Below are 24526 nucleotides of genomic sequence, written 5' to 3'. Positions count from 1 at the left end.
ATTATCGACGGATTTTTTTTCTGTCTGTAATTTATGCTAATCCATTTTTTTTATTTTCCGACAAAAAATCCCTCTGAAATTCTCTCTGTATTTCCGTGAGATAAAATTCATCGGAAATATCCGTCTGTAATAATTAGTTTTCTAGTAGTAGTCCCCCCAAAATTAAAAAAAAAAGTAAATAGTAATAATTAATAATATTAAATTTATTTTTATATATAATATTGAAAAAAATATAAGTTACAAAATTTTATAAATTAAAATAATTAAAAACTGCACTATGTATTAGATATTTGAATTATTGTTGCTCTTGTTAATAAATAGCTCATTCTAATAATTAATAAAAATGGTTTTATTATACTAGCCCAAACTCATACTATTAATTAAAGTAACACTAGTACATTTTTCAAATATACTTTTCTCTCTCTTTTAGTGGTTTCCAAATTTTTGTTTTCTACTCTTCTCATTCTAATTTTCTTTCCATACCAAAACAAGACATATGAAGAAAAATCATTGAAGAGAAGTGAACAGCAAAATATTAACCATTGAATGCACAACAAAGATTCAAAGAGGTATATTTCAATTTTTTAAGTTAATAACAATGTTAAGTATTATTTATATTATTTATTTAAAATAATTAATTTATTTTTTTATAATGGACAGTGTTCAAAGATTGAAGTGAGGGCAAAACTCAATAAAATTATTTTTGGGTGAGACTTGGAACAAAAAAATAATCAGGTAAATCAATAACTTTATTTTTGGTTATTATATATTTGTGTTTCTAAAATTATTTGTTATTGCTCAATAGGTTTAATATTTTTTTTAAAGAAAATAATATATATGCAATTATTTTTGTTTTTTTTGTTAGATAGTTCAAGTTAAAAATGTCAAAGATGAAAACAATTCACTCATTTTTCAAGAGAAAAGAGAGAATATATGATGAACAAAATTCAGCTTCAGATTCTTTGAGTAATGTTCAAAATATTATTGAACAACCTGTGACACAACTTGTTGAGCAAGATATTCAACCCCCTGCTTCCAAAATAACAAGGACTGAAATAGATCAAGTTAATATTGATACATTGATGCGTGATCCCGGAAAGCGTCCGCAAATTTGAAATTATCCTATCAATCAACAAGATGAAATCCGTAGAGCATACATAAAGTTTGGACCATATCAATTTATTATGGATGAGTACCCTTTTTCTGGTCTAGAAAGTCATCATCGTCGTTTCAAAGCTCATTGGTTTACGAGTTTTTCTTGGCTAGAATATTCGCCAAAAGTGGATGCTTCATTTTGTCTTCCATGCTATTTATTTTCTAGAAAATCAAGTCCATTCACATCAGGAGGATTTCGCAATTGGAAAAAAGTGAATAATGGAAAGGATTGTGCATCTTTATCTCATGTGGGTAAATCTCTTAATTCTCCTCATAATATTGCTGTTAAGTCTTGTAAAGATTTGCTTAATCAATTATGTCACATTGACAAAGTATTGGCTAAGCAAAACTCACAACAAGTTTTAAGCAATAGATTGCGTCTTAAAGCCTCTATTGATACTGTCAGATGGTTAACGTTTCAAGCTTGTGCTTTTAGAGGACATGACAAGAGTCATGAGTTTCAGAATCGAGGAAATTTTCTTGAAATGTTAAAATTATTAGCTTCTTACAATAAAGAAGTGGATGCAGTTGTTTTGGATAATGCTCCTCAAAATGCAATATGCACATCACCTTCTATTCAAAAGGAAATTCTACATGTTTTTGCTAGAAATGTGCAAAATGAAATTCGCAATGAGATTGGTAATGCAAAATTTTGTTTGATTGTTGATGAAGCTAGAGATGAATCTAGAAGAGAACAAATGGCACTTGTTGTTAGATTTGTTGATAAGCATGGATTTGTCAAAGAAAAGCTAATAGATGTTGTTCATGTCAAAGATACTACTTCTGCTACTCTAAAACAAGAGATTTATTCTGCATTATCTCATCACAATCTCAACATTCAAAATGTTCGAGGTCAAGGGTATGACGGAGCTAGTAATATGCGTGGAGAGTGGAAAGGGTTACAAGCTTTAATTATTCAAGAATGTCCTTATGCATATTATGTTCATTGCTTTGCTCATCAATTACAGCTAGCTCTTGTTGCCGCGGCTAAAGAAGTTGTTGATGTTCATGCTTTTTTCCAAAGTTTGAGTAATATTATCAATGTTGTGTGCTCTTGCAAACGCAATGATGAATTACGATCTGCTTATGCAACTGAAATTTCTCATTTAGTTGCAACTAATCAAATTGAAACAGGAAGGAGAGCAAATCGAATTGGCACATTAAAAAGATCAGGAGATACTAGGTGGAGCTCTCACTTCAACTCAATTTGTAGCCTTTTACGTATGTTTGGAGCAACAACTTCAGTTCTGGAAGATTTGGCTACTAATGGATCTACATATTCTCAACGTGGTGATGCTACTTATGCTCTTAAATCTTTATTATCATTTGATTTTGTTTTCATTTTGCATATGATGAAAGAAATCATGGGAATCACTGATAAACTTTGTCAAGTATTGCAACAAAAATCTCAAGACATTTTGAATGCTATGCATCTGGTTTCTAGTACAAAGTCATTGATTCAACAGTTAAGAGATAGTAGTTGGGGAGCACTTTTGGAGAAAGTTGGTTCTTTCTGCAATGATCATGCTATTCAGATACTTGATATGGGTGCTTCTTTTAGTGACATAATTCGGTCTCATCGTAAAAAGGATGTTGTCACTGTTGAACACCACTATCGTGTTGACATTTTTACTAGCGTGATAGATTTTTAATTGAAAGAGCTAAATAGTAGATTTAGTGAGCAAGCAACCGAGCTCCTCATATTGAGTACATCTTTAGATCCTAAAGATGCTTTCAAGTTATTCAGTGTTTGCAACATATGCAATCTTGCAAAGAATTTCTATCTTTAGATTTTTCTGAGCAAGAAAAGATTCAATTGGATTATGAGTTACAACATTATGAACTTGATGTGGTTAAAGCTCCAGATTTTCAGAATTTGTCTACTCTTGCTGAATTGTGTCAAAAATTGACAAAGACAGGAAAATCAAATATATATCCTTTAATAGATAGATTAATTCGTCTTGTTTTGACTCTCCCTGTGACAACAGCAACAACTGAACGGGCCTTTTCAGCTATGAAGATTATTAAAACAAGGCTTCGAAACAAGATGAAAGATGAATTTTTAGCAGATTGTATGATTGTATATATTGAAAAGGAAATTGCTTCAAAATTTACTTCAGAGATGATAATTGATGATTTTAGTTCCATGAAGTATCGTCGAGCAAGTTTAAAAATGTCAAAATCTTAAAGTATGTAGTTGAACATTAACTTTTATATAATATAATTACTTTTTTGATATATATGCTACAAATCATATTTTGTTAATTTTTTGTTATATTTTATATTTAATTGGCCCCCCTCTTATGAAATTTCTGGTTCCGCCACTGTGTGTATATCAGGTATAATATTCTTATTCATTGTCCGAGATTTCTCTAATCATGATAGAAGATAATAATTCTAATCATGATATAACAAAATTATATAATTTTAACAAAATTAATATATGTGTAATTATTATATATAATAAAAAATTACTTTAATAACAAGTAATTTACATATTTATTTTTATTTTTGTTTTACTAAAATCTATATAATAAATTACCTTAATAATAAGTAATTACCTTAATAACAAAATGATATAGTAATCACTTCAATATTTACTTTTTAGATAGCTCAATTTTCATTAAACGTAATAGAAATCATAAAAACCAACAATAAATTCTTACTTGAGTTTTTCGTTATTCTTATATATAGGCTTTATTTTTTTAATAATACATTATATATATATTTATATCTATTTTTTATACAGTAATAATATTATATATTTATATATCTTTTTTTTAATTTTTTCTTAAAAATATTGACATGTAATTAATATAAATAACATATATATTGAATAAATATCTCTATTGAATTAATTATAACGATTAATACAAGATAATAACATAAGAATAACTTAATTATAGCAAGAATTTGCATTAAAATTATTGACTAATAATTTGAATATGATTGATATAGTTAAATTGATAATTGATAATACTGAGAGTATATATAGCAATTATATCAATTATAATAATAATTCACGTGACTTTATATGCAATAATTTGAATTATAATTGTCACCTAATTATACTTGAATATTATTTAATTTTAGATATTTTATAGGTAAAAGTTATTCTCACGTAAATTATCATCATTATTCAATAATAATAATAATAATAATAATACTAATAATAATAATAATTAATATAGTTGATATAATTGATATAGTTCTAATTCTCATTCATATGTAATAATTTTATCAGTACATATTTATAATTTTAATCAGTATATAATAATAATAATAATAATAATAATAATAATAATATATGGACATAAAATTAATTAGTTAACAAATTTAATTTTTATTATCGAGTTTTGTTTTCACTCAAATTTTTAATCATTAGTGATTTTATTTTTTATCTTTACAGTATATTTTGAATATAAAAAAATAGTATTGATCGTTATCTATTTTATTTATTTATAGTCATAATTAAATTTGATATAATTATAGTAAGTCTCTATAATTATAACAATTTAAACCTGCTTCATATATAGCATTAATATTATACATATTTATATATCTCCTCTTTTATTTCTTTCAAAAAATTTGGCATATAATTAATGTGAATAACATATATATATATATAGCAGGTGTCTCTATTTATATAATTTTTTTCTAGTTGTAGCAAGTATTTCCATTAAAAATCCGTAATATATATATATATATATATATATATATATATATATATATATATATATATATATATATATATATATATAAATAAGTCGTAATAGTCAATTGTTGAAAATTCGTACCTCATTCATATTTTTTTTTTCTCTTTATTATTTTTAATACCTAATGGCTACAAGCTATGATTCTATCAACAGTATTATTACCTATAATAGATTATGTAATGAAAAGGTTTGAAAAATAAAGGCAAGGATTATAAGGTTATGGAAAGTCTCATCCAAATTTGACAAGAGTAAGATAGCTTACCTAAAAATGGTTCTCATGGATGATAAGGTAGGTTGATTATCCTCTATGATTTCTTCAAGTGATTTAATAGAGTTATAAGTGCTAATGGTCTTCATTTTTAATTTGTTTTACAGTGTGATAAAATTCATTGTTCAAACAAAAATTATTTGACAAAGATATTTGAGAATGATTTAACCAAGGGGAAGGTTTGTGTCTTCTCAAATTTTTCTGATTGAAGAATCAAACAGAATTTATCTTTCGACTGCACATGTGTGTAGAATAACTTTTAAGAAGGAGTCACGTATAGTAAGTACGATCGATGATCGTAACATTCCTGACAATCATTTCAATTTTTTCGATCACATGCTGATATATTGAGACAAACAAATGAAAAGGCTAACTTATTTGATACGTAGTTAATTTGTATTATTATTATTATTATTGTGTTGTTCATTTATTTGTCTTTAATTTCATACTTTTAATTCGTTTTTTTAATTAGATGTTATTAGACTCTTGACTGGAAAAGGAGAACTTATATCATGGTCAAAAATAGGAAAAAGTGGCCATTATATTGTGGTTGATCTCCATGATTTGCAATATGTGAAGATTTAAAATTTTACAATTATAATTTGTTTTGTAACAATAGATTATTATCTATTCATATGCAAAATCTTTTTTTATTATATATTATTACTTATTTCTGTTAATTTCTGCTTTTATTAAGAAATGAAAAAAAATTAAATGCACACTGTAGAATTAATTTGCAATTCAACTACTCAATTATCTATGTGATCACCAAGCAACCAAATACATACTAATTATCCAATTTGCAAAATTTAACAAGGACATTAGTAAGCATATTGATTTAACCTTTTATTTGACATATTTATTTATATTATATTTATAATCATGTTATAATTATTTTTAAAACTATCTTTTTAAAAAATACTATTAATATTAATATATGATATATTAAATAGATATTTTAAAAGTAACAGTAGCTTATGAAAGATAAAAATTAACGTAAATAAATATTGCAAAACATATATCTATACAACTCCTTTTGTTTTTTTTTCTAATACAGACACAGTTCAACTAAACTCTATTTACTCCAAAATCATGTGATAGAGTGCAAAACTTTAACCGATAATAAAGCTGAAAATATTGTTCTTATCTCAATACTAAATCTAATTTCAAATAATGAAACATTATCGATCAGATTTTAAAGAAGATAAATTTTAATTATCATGTCATTTGCAATGACAATAAATAAGTCCCATAGAAAAACTCTATCGAAAGTTGGAATTTATCTTCCAAGGCCAGTTTTTACCCATGGCCAATTGTATGTTACGTTACTAAGGGTAACCAGTAAAGATGGTCTGCAAGTGCTGCTGTTGCAAGATCATGTGCACTTGGAAGATAAATGCACGATGAATGTGGTATATAGAAAAGTTTTTGAGAGCTTATAATAAAAAGGTAATAACAAAATATCTTACTTAAATTTATTTATTTATTAAAATTTATTACTATCAATTAAAAAAATTTAACAATTCTAGGAGCTAATGGATAATGCATTCTTATTGTACATTAATAGCTTGAGAATATTAAAATTATCATAAAAATCCGTATTATTTTATTCTCCTGATAAACAATTTTATAATTATGTTAATCATATAATTTTATATACTAACATTGATACAATGTTGTTTCAGATATATATTTTGCAGGTATCAAAGGATAGCGTTGAATTGTTATTCAGTAGGTTTAAATTATTTATTGTTTATTGCAAAACTTTTTGCATTAGGATTCTCTATTAATTTGTACTTTATTTTGAGTTGATTTTGATATGTTCTTACTTCAGAGTAAACCAACATATAAAACTTTGTTAGTGAATTTAAGTATTACTAGATTATTTATGTTCATATTGAGTATATATGTTTGATTTATTGAAAAAAGTAGAATAAATAACTATTTTATAGTTAATACAATTAACACTATATTAAAAAAATGCATACAAATTATTTTTTTATTAATTAAATTATTATAATTGAAATTAATTTTAACACAAAAATTTAGAATTATAATTTCTATCTTATCACATGCATGATACGGGTTATTATACTTGTTAATACTTTTAAAAATAAGTGAAAAAGATTATTTAAGAAACAAGTAGACTACATGTTAATTAAAACAATTCCGTTACGTTACCAACTGTTGCATTTTTGCCAACTCTTATTTATAACTGTGTTTACTGAAAGTGTCTTTGTGAATGTGTCTAATAAAAATATCTTTTCTATAGCTGTATTTAATAGAAGTGTATTTATAGATATATTTTTTTATGTGTCTCTTTATATATGTGTTTAAAATATAATAATTAATTATTTTTGGTAATAAATTGATAAATAATATGTTGGTACCTTATACAGTTATACTTATTATTAATTATATGTTGACTGAAAAACATTAGTCACATACACTTTTTTTTTTGTGATTTGTGTGTATGCAGAGTATACTATTTCATGCGTACATCACTCAAATATATGTGTGCAAAAACTTGACAAATATGTATACGAAATTTGTTGGTCATATCATCAATTATGGGGAAAAAATAGCTTAGCTCCTAAAATTTTTCATTTTGCAATGAGTTTTGTGCTGAAATGTGGGCTTAATATAAATCATTTGTTAAAACCTTTTGTTACGGTAGGTAACCGGAGATTAATACGACGAATGGCGTTTGGCGGCCCAAGTGTGTAATGGAGGAGAACTCCGGGTAGGTCCGTAACTCGGGAGGCTCCGTCCGATTTGTGCTCGCGTGTGAATGGGGGGTGGTACCTGCAAAGACACTCCGATGCCTAAGTTAGCAAGAGTGTAAGCAGGTCTTAGAGAGTATTGGACTTAGAGATACCTGAGGGGTGTCAGTGTATTTATAGTGGTGAGCCAATAACCACCGTTGGTGTAGTGCCGTATCTTTAGGGTGATAACCGTCCCTATTATCTTGGGGAGGTTAAGATATGGCTTTATGAGGCGGTTAGAGAGATTTTAGGGGCGGTTACTCATTTGAATGAGTGTTTATCTGCCAACTAATCTCGCATCCGACCTCTTCAGGCTAAGTCGTGGTTGACACCGACTTCTTATGTGAAGGTCGGCACTTAGCTAGGCTCTAATCCCTTAGATTAGGCCTTTTAGTTGGACCTGGGCCTTTGCATTGGGCCAGGGTATGAACAGTGCCCCTACTTGAGCCCAAATTTTCTTTAAAGTTTGGGTTCAAGTATTCAACTCGGGTGCGTAGTCGACTTGTTTGAAAGAACACGGGTCTTGGAAACCGACGTGATTTTCGCGACCTTTAGTTTCTGACAGTTACGTCAATTCAAGCGTCGTGTCCGTTGAGGGATTGTTTAGGGATTGAGGACTTTGGTAACGGTGCAGTCTCATTAATGACTGCCTCGTTTTTTACCATTATGCCCCCTAGCCTATTTATAAATACTTTCCCTCTCTTTCCATTTTCCGTTTATGCAATCTTTCAAACTTCTTCTTATCTTGTTCGTGCTGCATTCTTGCGTTCAAAGACTCCTGTTCTTCTCCAACCTTCATTTCCGGATAAAGGTTAGTTTTGCTTTTTCCATGTCATGCCTTATGTTTGCATGTTTTGTTTTGCGAGTAGATAGGTTGGCCTGTAGATTCTAGTTTCGAATCTCTCTTCTTTAGGGGCCGTGTTTTTTGATTTTCTTTTTCTTTTTCCCTTTTGTAGGTTTCTGCCACTTTTCTTTATATAAAAAATGGCTTCTGTAGACGTTCTTTCTCAGTGGGTTGACGTTACGGTCCTTGGGGAGGAACCGTTGGTCGACGCTGAGTTCATCACTCACCTCCGTACTCATCATAGGCTCTGTACTTCGGAGGAGGACGAGCCCAAATATGAACTGATAACCCCGGGTCCTGAAGACCGGGTCTGTTTTGGGAGAGTTAATGAGGCGGCCCCTCATTTTTTCTTCATGTATGAATGTATGATCACCCGTTTGGGTGTTTTTCTTCCTTTCTCAGATTTCGAGATATCCGTTTTGCACCACTGTAAAGTTGCCCCTACTCAGCTTCACCCCAATTCTTGGGGTTTTTTGAAGATTTATCAGTTTATAAGCCATGCTCTGGACTTCCCGACCTCTTTGAGGATTTTTTTCTTTCTCTTTCATATGACTAAGCCCTTTAGTGGGCTAAACAACAAACAACAATGGGTATCCTTCCGAGCCATTCAAGGTCGGAGGATTTTCACCCTTTTTGACGAATCTTTCCATGACTTCAAAAACTTCTTCTTCAGAGTTCAAGCCGTAGAGGGTCACCACCCCTTTTTTCTGGACGAGCATTCCTCCCCCCGCTTTCCCCTTTACTGGTTGCCGGCCTCCCCTTGCGAAAAGATTGGTCTAGATGACCTAGACGAGGTGGAGGCGGCCATTGTAGGGTTTTTCCGAGAAGCATGGGGGAGGGCCCCATACTTAGATACGAGGAAAATCCTTCAGGGGACGTCGGCTTTTGTTCAATCTTGCATAGGTGGCGCATGCATTTCTTATTTCCGAGTTGTTTTGCCCGACTTGTATTTTACCGACTTGTAACTTGGTTGTTTCTTTTGTAGATATGGCAAAAAGGAATGCTCAAGAGTCCTACCAGAGGGTCCAGGAGGCCAAAGCGAAATCCCGGGCTAGGTCCGGGGGTGCCAAGGCGGTCATCTCTCCTCCTCCTCCTCCTCCTCCTCCTAGAAATGTGGGTACTCCCTCTCAACCTATTATTATTTCCTCCTCCTCAAGTTTGGCTCGACCACTCCCTTCTGCCCCACTACTTTCCGAGCCGGAGAAGAAGAAGCGCAAGACTTCAGAGTCTGGCCCTTCTTGGGAAGGTGGGGTTAAGGCGGATGCTCTTGCATTCGTCCGAAAGAACATCTATCCTCTTATAAATATGGATGATGTTTCTGTTCGGAACCACCTTACCGCTCTGGCCGAGGAAAGCTTTAGGGCGGCGGGAGTTTGTGGCAAACTTTTGGACATATTTGAGAAGACTCCCCTCAGCTCCTTGGGGACTTCCCCAAAGGTTGAGGAGCTGGAGGAGAGGCTTCTCATGTTTGAAAAACATGAGAGGGAGTTAAAGGAGGAGAGGGATAAACTGAGGAAGGAGAGAGATGTCCTCCGGGAGAAGGAGAGCCAGCTGCAAGCCCAGTGCACTATGGAGGCGAATCTGAGGAAGGCAGCCCAGGAAAGTTATCAAAGCTTATTTAAAGATATGGTGGAGGTGAGGAAGGATTTGCTGAACTCTCGGAATGCTTATACTGAATTGGAGGACTCTATCGCCGAGGGCGCCGAGGAGTCTTGGAGAATTTTCTTGGAGCAGGTCAGGGTTATAGCCCCCGACTTGGACCTTTCTCCATTACATCCTGATAAAGTGGTTATTGATGGCGCCATTGTTGATCCTCCTGTCCCCGAGGTCGTTTCCGAGTCAGACCTAAAGACTCGGGGGCAGAGGATTATTGAGTCTCCTCCTCGTCCCAAAGATGCTCCAGTTCTTCAATCCTTGCCCCGACTTCCTCTTTGGCTCCTCCTCCCGGTCCTGGTGGTGCTTCTCCTGGTGGTGGTGATTCCTCTTCAACTTTGAAAAAATGACTTCTGTTTCATGGCTATATGGGGGCCCGGCCTGTGGGTCCCCCCTTTTTTAAACTTCTATTTATTTGTTGGTGGTTGTGAACAATTTTCTTCTGGCCTTTTAAGGCCGTAAATAAAATATTCCTATCTGTGCCCTTTTTTGGATAAGGGTTTTAAACAAAATAAATGCCCTTTTTTTGGATAAGGGTTTTAAGTTACCTTATGCGTGCACATGCTTTTCTGTTTTGGATATGTTTGATCTTTTCGGAAAAAAAAAAACTTTTGTTAGCTTGCATTGTTTTCTCGAGCCTTTTTCATTCGAAGGCTTATATGCAACCTTTAAGCTTTTTCAGGTTTTCCTATCTCTTTTGTTATCCTTTATACTCAACTTTGCTTTAGTGAGTTTTTATGACTTATGTTATTTTTGTGATGCGTTTTTCATTTACTCGGAATATATCCGAGTTTTTCTACTCGGGTTCTTGTCTTCGACTTATGAGTCGGACTGTTCCCGAGTTTAATACGATCAACTCATATAACCTCTTTACGCCGACTTGTACCTCGTCGTTTCATCCTGACGACCATGTTAGGTCGGTTCATGGGATTTTCACGTTTTGTCGAGTTTAAGTCGGCGCGTTTCGTAAAAAGACTTATAAAAAATAAAGGAGGATATTAAGAGAGATATTGTAAAAAAGATCTTTATTAATTTGGAAGGTACCTTTTTGCTACTAAGGGTCTTGACAGTATGTTTCCCTTAGCCTCTACTATGATGCCTCGTTAAAAACCCCTCTCCAGAAAAAACCCTTTTTTGGGAAAAAATCATGAAGCTGGGAAAAGAGTACATCAGGGAGTAGAGTTCGCTTCTAACTGTAGTACCTTTTCATATTACAAGCATGCCACGACCTTGGTAGTTCAGTGCCATCCAGGTCGGTTACTTTATAATAACCTTTTCCTAACACTTCCTTGATTTTGTATGGCCCTTTCCAATTTGCGGCGAGCTTTCCATCTCCTGATTTGTTGACTCCAATGTCGTTTCTGATTAGGACCAAGTCATCTAAGGCAAATGTTCTTCGAATGACTTTCTTGTTGTATCTGGTAGTCATCCTTTGCTTTAATGCCGCTTCTCTTATCTGGGCATTTTCTCGGACATCGGGGAGCAAGTCGAGCTCCTCTTTGTGCCCCTGTACATTTCCGATCTCATCATGGAGAATTACCCTTGGGCTTTGTTCACTGATTTCTATAGGAATCATGGCTTCTACGCCGTAGACTAGTCGGAAGGGTGTTTCTCCTGTGGCGGATTGGGGGGTCGTCCTATAAGCCCATAGCACTTGGGGGAGCTCGTCAGCCCAAGCTCCCTTTGCTTCCTGTAATCTCTTCTTCAGTCCTGCCAGTATGACTTTGTTAGCTGCCTCGGCTTGCCCATTGGCTTGGGGGTGCTCTACCGAGGTGAATTGATGCTTGATTTTCATACTGGCTACCAAACTTCTGAAGGTGGCGTCGGTAAATTGGGTTCCATTATCTGTGGTGATGGAATAAGGTATTCCATACCTTGTGATGATGTTTTTGTAGAGGAACCTGCGACTTCTTTGAGCGGTGATGGTGGCTAATGGTTCTGCTTCTATCCACTTCGTGAAGTAGTCTATTCCCACGATTAAGTATTTGACTTGCCCTGGTGCTTGGGGAAAAGGACCTAACAAATCCATTCCCCATTTTGCGAAAGGCCAGGGGGAAGTTATACTAATGAGCTCTTCTGGTGGCGCCACGTGGAAATTTGCATGCATCTGGCATGGCTGGCATTTTTTCACAAAGTCTGTTGCATCTTTCTGCAAGGTCGGCCAATAGAATCCTGCTCGGATTACTTTCCTGGCCAGCGACCTTGCTCCGAGATGGTTTCCGCAGATCCCACTATGTACTTCCTCCAACACCTCGATGGTTCTTGAGGTCGGTACGCACTTCAGCAATAGTGTTGATATCCCTCTTTTGTAAAGGACATTTCTCACCAAAGTATAATGTTGTGCTTCCCTTCGGATCTTTTTAGCTTCTTTCTCCTCTTTGGGGAGGATGTCGAATTTCAGGTATTCGACTAAGGGATTCATCCATCCGAGGTTTAGGCCGACTACCTCAAGTACTTCTTGTTCATCTTCTGTTTTTGATACCGAGGGCTCTTGGAGGGTTTCTTGAATCAGGCTTCTGTTGTTCCCTCCGGGTTTGGTACTTGCTAACTTGGACAGGGCGTCAGCTCTGCTATTTAGATCCCGAGTTATGTGCTTAACCTCGGTTTCCGCAAAGTGCCCAAGGTGTTCCAAGGTTTTTTCCAAGTATTTCTTCATATTGGGGTCCTTCGCCTGATATTCTCCACTTATTTGGGAAGTCACCACTTGTGAGTCACTGTAGATCATCACCTTTGCAGCGCCAACTTCTTCTGCTAACTTTAATCCGGCAATCAAGGCCTCATATTCTGCCTGATTGTTTGAAGCCGGAAATTCAAATTTTAAGGAGACCTCTATCTGGGTTCCTTTTCCATCTACCAATATTATGCCTGCGCCGCTCCCCGTCTTGTTGGAGGATCCGTCTACATAGAGTTCCCATGTAGTCGGTTTGTCCTTTTGTTCACCTGCGTATTCTGCAATGAAGTCGGCGAGGCACTGGGCTTTAATTGCAGTCCAAGTTTCGTATCTCAAATCAAACTCGGAGAGCTCTATCGCCCATTGAACCATTCTTCCTGCAACATCCGTCTTTTGAAGGATTTGCTTCATGGGCTGGTTCGTACGGACTCTTATTGTGTGAGCCTGGAAGTAAGGTCGTAGCTTTCGTGAGGCTATCACTAAGGAGTAAGCAAACTTCTCTAGTTTGTGGTACCTTAGCTCAGGACCTTGTAGAACCTTACTGGTGAAATAGACCGGGTGTTGCCCGACCTCGTCTTCTCTGATCAGGGCTGATGAGATAGCCCTGTTTGCGACGGATAGGTATAGGACGAGGTCTTTCCCCGGTATTGGTCGAGTTAATATAGGAGGTTGGCTTAAGAATTTTTTGAACTCTTGGAACGCCTCCTCACATTCCGGAGTCCATTCAAACTGGCATCCCTTCCTTAATAGGGAGAATAATGGAAGGGATTTCAGTGCCGATCCTGCCAAAAACCTGGAGAGGGCTGCAAGTCGGCCATTGAGCTGTTGAACCTCTCTCAAACAAGTCGGACTTTTCATTTCTAGGATGGCTCTGCATTTGTCGGGATTGGCCTCAATCCCTCTTTGTGTTAGCATGAAGCCTAGAAATTTCCCTGCTTCTACTGCGAAGGTGCATTTTGCGGGATTTAGTCTCATCCCATGCAACCTTATAGTGTTAAAGACTTGTGAGAGGTCGGTTAAGAGGTCGACTTCTTGCTTGGTTTTTACTAACATGTCGTCGACGTATACCTCCATTAAGCTCCCTAAATGGGGGGAAAACACTTTGTTCATCAGCCTTTGGTACGTGGCTCCTGCATTCTTCAGTCCGAATGGCATGACCACGTAGCAATAGTTGGCTTTTGGTGTGATGAACGATGTTTTCTCCTGGTCGGGTTCATGCATCGGGATTTGGTTATATCCCAAGTAGGCGTCCATGAATGATAGGTATTGGTACCCTGAACTGGAGTCCACCAGGGCATCAATACTCGGTAGGGGATAAGGGTCCTTAGGACATGCCTTATTCAAGTCGGTATAGTCGACGCACATTCTCCATTTACCATTTTGTTTTTTGACTAGTACTACGTTGGCTAGCCACGTTGGGTATTTGACCTCTCTAATAAAGCCGGCTTCCAGGAGCGTCTGTACTTGCTCTTCTACTATGGAGGCCCTCTCGGGGCCGAGCTTGCGTCTTCTTTGTTGTACAGGTCGGGATCCTGGGTAAACCGAGAGCCTATGGGACATGAGTTCGGGATCAATCCCGGGCATGTCGGAAGCCTTCCAGGCGAAGAGGTCGGAATTAGCTCTTAGGAGTTCACCCAACCTTTGTTTCAGGGTTTCCCCTAGGTTGGCTCCTATGTAAGTGTTTTTTCCTTCCTCCTCTCCGACTTGTATCTCCTCGGTTTTTCCTCCCGCCTGGGGTCGTAGCTCTTCTCTGGTTCTTGCTCCACCTAACTCTATGGTGTGGACTTCTTTGCCCTTTCCTCTCAGATTTAGGCTTTCGTTATAGCACTTCCTCGCCAATTTTTGATCTCCCCTCACCGTTGCTATTCCTCCTGGAGTCGGAAATTTCATGCAGAGGTGAGGAGTTGATACCACTGCTCCAAGGCGATTAAGGGTAGTTCTGCCGATTAAGGCATTGTAGGCTGACCCTTCATCGATGACTATAAAGTCTATGCTCAGAGTCATTGATTTTTCCCCTTTTCCAAAGGTGGTGTGAAGGGGTAAAAATTCCAGTGGCTTTATTGGCGTATCCCCTAACCCATATAGGGTGTCGGGGTAAGCTCTCAACTCTTTTTCATCTAACCCTAGCTTGTCGAAGGCGGGCTTGAAAAGGATGTCCGCCGAGCTTCCTTGATCTACTAGGGTTCTGTGGAGATGGGCGTTGGCTAGGATCATAGTTATCACCACGGGATCATCATGTCCGGGGATTATCCCTTGCCCATCCTCTTTTGTGAATGATATAGTGGGAAGGTCGGGTGTCTCATCTCCGACCTGATAGACTCTTTTGAGATGTCTTTTGCGAGAAGATTTGGTGATTCCACCTCCCGCAAATCCTCCTGAGATCATGTGGATGTGTCTCTTAGGGGTCTGTGGTGGAGGATCTCTCCTGTCCATATCATCTCGCTTTCTCTTTCCATGGGTGTCCGACCTCTCCATGAGATATCTGTCAAGCCGACCTTCTCTAGCCAGCTTTTCTATCACATTTTTGAGGTCGTAACAGTCGTTGGTGGAGTGACCATATATTTTATGGTACTCGCAATAGTCGCTGCGACGTCCCCCTTTTTTATTTTTAATAGGTCTTGGGGGTGGCAGCCTTTCAGTGTTGCAAATCTCTCTGTATACGTCCACTATAGAAGTCTTTAGAGGAGTATAAGAGTGATACTTCCTGGGCCTCTCGAGACCGAGCTCTTCCTTCTTCTTGACTTCCCTTTCTCTCTCCCTAGAGGAGGAAGTGGGTCCAGGTCGCGAACTCAGGTCTCTTAGCTTTGCATTCTCTTCCATGTTGATGTACTTCTCGGCCCTTTCTTGTACATCACTTAGAGAAACGGGGTGTCTTTTAGATATGGACTGTGAGAAGGGGCCTTCTCTAAGTCCGTTGACTAACCCCATTATTACTGCCTCTGTGGGCAGGTCTTGGATCTCTAAACATGCCTTGTTGAACCTTTCCATATAGGCTCGTAAAGACTCTCCGACCTCCTGTTTTATTCCCAGGAGGCTCGGTGCATGTTTTACCTTATCTTTTTAGATTGAGAACCTCATCAAGAATTTCCTTGAGAGGTCTTCAAAACTAGTGATGGATCTTGGGGGAAGGCTATCGAACCACTTCATCGCTGCTTTCGATAAAGTGGTCGGGAAAGCCTTGCATCTCGTAGCGTCGGAGGCATCAGCTAGATACATCCGACTTTTGAAGTTGCTAAGATGATGCTTTGGATCCGTAGTTCCATCATAGAGGTCCATATCAGGGCTTTTGAAGTTCCTTGGAACTTTTGCCCTCATTATGTCCTCGCTGAAAGGATCTTCTCCGCCCGGGAGTTGATCTTCTCCTTCATCGCGGGAGTTCTTGAGGGAGGATTCTAGCTGCAAGAGTTTTCTTTCTAACTCTTTTCGCCGTTCCATCTCCTCTTTAAGGTACCTTTCGGTTTCCTTTTGCCTCTCCCGCTCTTGTTCCAATTGCTCCAGGCGGCTATGGACCAATCCCATTAATTCAGCTACGTGAGCTGGTCCGCCTTTTTCTGATTCACGCCCATCTGAGGAATTTACCTTCGGATTCTTTACTCCGGAGGTACCCTCTCTGTGTTGATCATTGTCTTGATGTTGGGCTGTGTCTTCATTGTCATTGCCCATGTCTAGATTCTCTTGCTCGGAATCTGTTTCGACATGGCCTTCTTCATGGGATCTATCTGCCATCGAGGGATGATCTCGCGGGTCCCCGGCAACGGCGCCAATGTTACGGTAGGTAACCGGAGATTAATACGACGAATGGCGTTTGGTGGCCCAAGTGTGTAATGGAGGAGAACTCCGGGTAGGTCCGTAACTCGGGAGGCTCCGTCCGACTTGTGCTCGCGTGTGAATGGGGGGTGGTACCTGCAAAGACACTCCGATGCCTAAGTTAGCAAGAGTGTAAGCAGGTCTTAGAGAGTATTGGACTTAGAGATACCTGAGGGGTGTCAGTGTATTTATAGTGGTGAGCCAATAACCACCGTTGGTGTAGTGCCGTATCTTTAGGGTGATAACCGTCCCTATTATCTTGGGGAGGTTAAGATATGGCTTTATGAGGCGGTTAGAGAGATTTTAGGGGCGGTTACTCATTTGAATGAGTGTTTATCTGCCAGCTAATCTCGCATCCGACCTCTTCAAGCTAAGTCGTGGTTGACACCGACTTCTTATGTGAAGGTCGGCACTTAGCTAGGCTCTAATCCCTTAGATTAGGCCTTTTAGTTGGACCTGGGCCTTTGCATTGGGTCAGGGTATGAACACCTTTAAAATAAATTTATTAAAAGAACTTAAGGAGTGCTTTTTTTTTTGGGTTGGGTAGGTGGGGTTTGGGGGAAGGGATTTTGGTTGTTCAAAATTGTTCTTAAATCTTAACAATTATAGCAAAAATCTCTTTATAATATTGTGTTTATTTGGATGTTTTTAAGTTATTAAAAAAATTAATTTTTAAAATTTTTTAATAATATGTTAGATAAAATTTTAGTAGTAAAAATAAAAATATTAAAAAATTAAAAAATATCTTTTAAAAATTATAATTTATATCTTTTTAAAATATCTTTTTTATTTAAAAAATATTTTTAATATGATAAATAAACAAAAAATATTTTTTATATTATTATATCCAAATATAATTATTAAATAAAAAAATATTTTACATGAAATATCTAAATATAAAATTATTTTTATTTTTTTAAAAATATTTTTTATAAAATCTCATCCAAACAAATCCAATAAAACACTTCTTTGTGTATCAATAATTGAGAACTTTCACTCTTTTAGTTATATATATAACACGATGATAGCTAGAAATATATAATAAAATAGAATTATATAACAAAAATTTACGAATATTGATACAAACACAATACATGATATGAGATACATTAATATATTAATTTTAATTTTCGTAAAATACAGATACACCACATATATACTAAATATACACACATAGATACATGAGATAATTTTAAATAGATATTTTAAGATAAATAAATTTTTGACTTTATAATTTAAAGATATATAAGTTTTTGATTAATTAAAAATATAACAATATTTTTTTTAAATATAAAATATTTAAATTTTTTCGTCTAAAATATATAAAAACAAATAGATCATTTGTAAAGATTTAGATGTCTAATATTTTAAAAAGTAGAGACGTTTTTTATTTTTAATTAATTGATGATTTATTTGTTTTCAAAATAAAAAATGAAGGATCTATTTGTTTTTTATTTTTTAATTATGATGTAATTGAATATAAAAAAGCCTACACCTATATATTAAATAATTGTTGTATCTAAAATGTATTTGACTTGTAAATACGATAATTCAATAAAAAATATTCGTGCTTCTTAATACAAAAAATTACAACACGACGAAACTAAAATTATTAACGTGCAGAGTAGAATAAAATTAAGTTAACGGAGATATAAAAAGGGAAATGAACAAACTATCATATTCACTATAGGCTATAGCCTATATAGGTTACAGGCATTGTTTAGAAGAAAATTTACCGACTAATTAAGAAGAGGCACAATGTCCAAGTCATTAACAATATGTGACAATTATTTTGAGCTGTTTACATCAGTATAATTAATTTGCATTGTCATTCTACTAAATCAAAAGATAGAATTTTCTAATGCGATTGTTGACTATGTAACTAAATAATTTTGAGTTATAATTCATGAAGTAAACTTTTAAATAGAACCAATTTGGGTTGGTCGAGTGGTCAGCTCACTCGTTCCTTTAATACAAAGTCAAGAACATTATCCAGAACAATAATTTATCACCAACTAAAACAAGAACTACAACCTCTACCTAGTTATTATTTTGCATAATTATTCTCAATTTAACAAAATACCCAACTAAGTGATTATGCACACAAAAAAACCTAAGTGTTACTTAGATTTTTTTTTATCAATAATAGACTTATTATTGTAATTATTTTTAAGTGAGAGTACATAAAGAATACATGATATATAAGATATAATAATTCAACAAATATCTTCAAAGGAAATGCAAGATCTTGAAATGAATAAAATAAGAATAATCTACATATTTAAGTCTTTTTGGTAACTAAGTTCAACCAATTTAGTCTAACATAACAAAATCAGTCATAGATAACATTATTCCAAGTTTTATTGTTTAAAGTTTTGGTATTTTTGTCACATAGAACTCATTTTTTATTATGGCAACATTAGTTTTTTTTTGTTTGATGAGTACTCTTGTCAGCGTTCGCAAAATTTATGATAAAAACATTTGTTTTTCCTTTTAACAATTATGAAAATCCGGATATGTTGGCTAAAAGTTTATTGTTGGCTATGTTAATACTCCTTTCCCTTATGGACCGGTCCGAAAAAGAGAATGGGCCGAATACTAGAGAGCTTCACTTGCGTAACATTACTACAAGTTTTAGGGTTTGAAAATTTCCCAAATCTCTTAAACCCTATTAAAACCCCATTCCCTCTTCGGCTGTTTTTCTCTTCCCCTCAGTTTCGGAAATGGCGTTCAGCTCGATTCTTCGCAGGTCTGGATCTCTCGCAAGGCCTCTTGTGATTGCAGGGCAATTGTTGAAGAACACTCAGCGGCAGAGTAGCTACCGCACCGTTTTGTTGAGCGCCATCAACCAGAGTGTGCAAAAGGACTCGGCGGTTCCGACGTTCGGTTTTTCTTCTTTGGCTTATAAGAACAAGCCCACCTCCGACGAGAACCTTCTCCGCGTCATCGAATCGGAGATCACTTGCGCCCAGGAAACCGACAATCACACTGTAAGTTTCTTTGCTCTTCTTTCTTCATCATTCTGTGAAATGATTATCTTGATAATGAAAGGGATTCGGTAATCAGCTCAATTCAATGATTATTATGATGGTTGATTATTATTTCTAGCTCCCTCCACTGGTTTGATGTTTCGTTGACTAAAAAATGTTGCTGTAGCATTGTTTCACATAAAAACTTCTATGCATTATTTAATTTTAGTAGTGTCATTTTTCTTCTGAAGTGTGTATCATAAATTTAGTGCTTTTTTTTTCTTCTTTCTTATATGTGATGTGCTTTACTCTTTTTTATTTTGTTCTTGCCATTAAATACCAATATTGTATTCTTTTCACCACTTGCCCCTTGAATTGTATTTTTTTATAATTAATTATTCATAATTTTATGGAGTATTGGTCCTTATAGTTTTATTTATTTCTTTATTTGGTCACTAAAGCATAAATTGTAAGAAACTATGTGGACTTGTACGAGAATATTTATGTTATCTGGACAGATCAAATTTGAATACAACTATAGGTATAAAAGTTATATTTAAACTATGATTTATTTTGGGAGTTTCTTGTTGAAATTCAGGAAAGTAGTTGTATGATCACACTTTTTTTTGGTGTTATGGAGACAGGTAGACGAGGCTCCAAGTAATTTCCCTTTTAAGATACTTGATCAGCCGGGACAGCAGACTATAATGCTTGAAAGGACATATCAAGGTGAGGAAATTAAGGTTGAGGTGCACATGCCTGATCTGGTCACCGGGGAAGAAAATGATGATGGTCGTGACGACGACGATGAGAGTGAGAGAGCATCTCAGTCAAGCATTCCGCTTTCAGTCAGTGTTTACAAGAAGGATGGGCCCTATCTGGAATTCAGTTGTGTGGCTTACCCCGATGAGGTCGTCATTGACAGCTTGTCTGTTAAGAATCCGGAACCCAGCGAGGATCAGATTGCATACGAAGGACCAGACTTCCAGTAAGTCTCCGCACCTTGCACTCAGAATCTTTTCATTTCACAGTTCAATATACTGGTAGTGTAATTTCTAGACCCTGTCTGAACTTCTTTTGTGTTCCTGTCTTACAGGGATTTGGACGAGGGCCTCCAAAAGTCTTTCCACAAGTACTTAGAAATTAGAGGAATCAAGCCTAGCACAACCAATTTCTTGCATGAGTACATGATCAACAAGGATAGCAGGGAATACTTGGTCTGGTTGCAGAAGCTCAAGCAATTCGTTGAAGCATGAGACGTTATTTTAAGCAAGAACACGCAACACTGAAAATTTGTTTTAATAACCTGATTATATGCGTTGATGCCATACATTCAGAGGGAAATATAATTAGATACCCTGTTACTGTGGTTTAGTGATAGTTCCTATTAGAAGTAGGTTATGTCTCAAAAAAAGTGCTTGGTTAATTTTGTTTGTGTATCCTCTTTAGCGCATTTTCTTGAATGAGCTTGACAACTTTTTTTTCTTTTTTGGGAAAATTATAAAGAAAGCCAAGTATTAGTTGTTCATTTCTTAGTTAATATTTCATGCGCGTGCCTTTGGTCTTCCATCTTTTTATTACGCGTATCAAACAGAGAACTCGAGTTAGAGATTTTGTCGAGAGTCGAGAAAAAGAGCACTTTATGGATTTTTTTGTTCAATATGTATACCGGTGGTTATTTACTATGTACATATAACATAATTAATCTTTAAAATATCTAATTTACAAATTAAAACATTAAAATATTTACAATGCACATTTGCTTTCTTTCATATTTACTCACTTCTTTTGTTTTTTGTACGGGAGTACATATAAATTTTATTTATTGCATAGAAGTACATAAAAATTTAAAATATAATTTAAGTAAAAAAGATTTCATATTATATATCAATAAAGTAGTAACATGCATTAACATGCATTATTAAATAGCGGGTACCGTGTTAATAATGAGCAGTTTAATAATTTTTAAGTAAACGTGTTAATCCTTATCATTTAAAATAGACTAAAATTGATAAAATATATCTATTTAATCTCTTCTACATACCTTTTTATATACTAATTGCATGCCAAAAATTTGGATTATTGTAAACGTCGTTTACACTGTAAACGAGATAAACATGAGATACATACAAAATTATCTCATTTACAGAGTAAACGACATAAGAGAGGAGTATTTATTTCGATAAATATTTTTAAAATTATTTATTTTAGTAATTATTACCTTTATTTAATTTATAAAAATAAAAAATCCTAATAATTAGTCATAGTTTAAATTATATTTGGTTGTATCCGTAAGTGTCGTATAGAATAATTTATAGACAATTTTAGTTATATTTAATTATTTTTATTTTAGTTATTAAAAATATTATAAATGAACATAAGAAATTCATAATGATCAATAAAAGAAAATATAATTGTTTTGTTACGATGTATTTGGATCTCAAAAGAGAAAGCTAAATACATAAATTAATTTTGCAAAATCTCAATCTTATTAAATATTATTTCAAACATATTAATATATTTGTAGAATGACTAGAATTATATTATTTTATTGTATATGTATTATTTTTCTCCCACAAATTTATGTACTAATCATTCTACAAATATTTTATGATGAGTAAAAATTTTTAAGAATAAAATTATAAAAAATAAATTTATTTAGAACAAAAACAATGTGATTAAGTATAATTTACTTAGATGTGATTAAAAATAATTAAATAACTATGTACTAAAAAATTGATATTATTGAAGGATAAAATTAAAATTTATTTCTATACATGTAATTATGTATCGTTTTTGTTCTCAGCGTTTTTGTCCTATTTAAGTTCCTAACGTTTCAAAATCAACTCAATTTTATCCCAACGTCAATTCTGTTAACAGATCTCTAACGATAAAACAACATTGAGTCAATTTTGAAATGTTAAATACTTAAATAAGACGATTTAAACGTTAGAAATAACTTTGAGACTTACCCCAAACATTACAGATAAAAACGATACTTTACTCATAGAATAAAATAAAAATGATAGCCTAAATTCAAATCTTAACGAATTTGATTATCTTATTATTAAAGTATATTATTTACACTTCTAAGACATTTTCTTATGTGAAATGTGTATGCAATCACTTCATAAAGTTAGAATAAGGATGGAAAATGATTAATACTCAATCATCATTCAATCATCATTCTGGTGAATTGCAAACAAGAGGATAGAAAAGGATTGAATGAGGTAATGGATTGTGAGGTAAGAACACTACCTATTACATACTTTGGCATTCCATTGGGAGCAAGTCCAAGAAGAGTTGCAACGTGAAAACCAATCTTGGATAAGATAGAAAGGAAGTTAAGTAGCTGAAAATCGAATTTGTTAACAAAAGTAGGGAAGTTGGTAATTATAAAATCGGTAATAAATACTTTGTCTATATATTTTTTTGGTCTCTTTAAGATGCCAAAAGAAGTTGTAAAGAAAATTATACAGGTGCAAAAGAGATTCTTCTGGAGAAACAAAAAAGAAAAGAAATTTATGCCAACAATCAAATGGAGCACTATTCAAAAGCCTAGAGAGCATGGAGGATTTGGAGTTGGAGATATAGAAATGAAAAATGCAGCCATGTTGTTTAAGTGGTGGTGGAGGTACTCAGATAAAAAATGAACCACTGTAGAAGAGAGTAATTGGATCTTGTTATGATGTAGACAAGAACATGCCAGTTGAAGAGCACAATGATAAAGGATCCAATGGTCAATGGAAGGAGATTGTGAACCTTGCAAAGAAGAATGAGTTGTACAAAGAAATTTGTAAGGAGGGATGGAGAAACTGTGTTGAAAAAGGTAAAGAAACAAGGTTGTGGAAAGATATATGGGTTGGGAATGTATCACTACAAGATAAATTTTAAAGGCTATTTGCGATTTCAAATCAGAAGAATAGCACTATATATGAGTGTGGGATGTAGATCGGTTCATCATGGGTGTGGAGTCTCCAATGGCGAAGGAATTTTTTTTGAGAGGGAGAAAGTACAAATAGAAGAATTAAATAACATTTTAGATAGTGTGTTCTTATGTGTAGGTAACATAGATAATGCCTCATGGAGATTTAGCTTGGATGGAAGATCCAATGTGAAATCATTCATCAATGTAGCCGAAGGAAAAATATATGGGAGCCAACTATAAAACATATCTTTGATGATTTATGGAGATGGTTGGTACCACCTAGAATTGAGATGCTCGTGTGATTTGTGATAACAGATGGGCTGAATATAAAGGACAAACTAATAAGGAAGGGAATCATAAGCCAAGGTGAAGGGACTTGTGTTTTGTGTGAGAAGGCGCAAGAGTTGGTAAATCACCTTTTTCTTCATTGCTCTTTTTGCTCAAAATTATGGTCTATGACCTTGAATGTAGATTGAAAAAAAAGTGAGAAGTATACAGGAGAGAAGTGCAATTTAAAGAGACAGGAAATGGATATGATGGAACTGTATTTAGTATAAACCATATAGAAATATATTTTGTGTTGGTGGATATTTACAGGAACCAAACAAAGAAATACACTATTATATGGGTGATTTGGTGAGTCATGAGTCAATGGGAGATGCATTACTAGTTGGACTGCAAATGTCCTTGCAATTTGTTTTCAAAAAGGTAGGAGTAACAGAAGAAGATATAAAAATGATGGTTGATAAT

The 24526-nt window shown here is 34.7% G+C and overlaps 2 protein-coding genes across 2 annotated transcripts; both read left to right on the top strand.

Annotated features, from left to right (window-relative positions):
- The first annotated feature begins 1184 nt into the window (after nt 1–1184).
- On the top strand, nt 1185–2807 carry LOC112701128 (uncharacterized). Its single transcript, XM_025751924.1, has one exon. The coding sequence runs from the start codon at nt 1185–1187 to the stop codon at nt 2805–2807; it is 1623 nt and encodes a 540-aa protein (XP_025607709.1).
- A 16651-nt stretch (nt 2808–19458) lies between these two features.
- Nucleotides 19459–21376, top strand: LOC112702439 (uncharacterized protein At2g39795, mitochondrial). Its single transcript, XM_025753454.3, has 3 exons — nt 19459–19869; nt 20493–20836; nt 20945–21376. Exons 1-3 carry the CDS (start codon nt 19603–19605, stop codon nt 21102–21104), a joined length of 771 nt encoding a protein of 256 aa, XP_025609239.1. The 5' UTR covers nt 19459–19602; the 3' UTR covers nt 21105–21376.
- Nucleotides 21377–24526: the final 3150 nt, after the last annotated feature.

The sequence above is a fragment of the Arachis hypogaea genome, chromosome 7 (genome assembly GCF_003086295.3).
Source record: "Arachis hypogaea cultivar Tifrunner chromosome 7, arahy.Tifrunner.gnm2.J5K5, whole genome shotgun sequence".
NCBI classification, from domain to species: domain Eukaryota; kingdom Viridiplantae; phylum Streptophyta; class Magnoliopsida; order Fabales; family Fabaceae; genus Arachis; species Arachis hypogaea.
The sequence above is the reverse complement of the archived record's forward strand: the minus strand, read 5'-3'. Positions and strand labels throughout refer to the sequence as shown.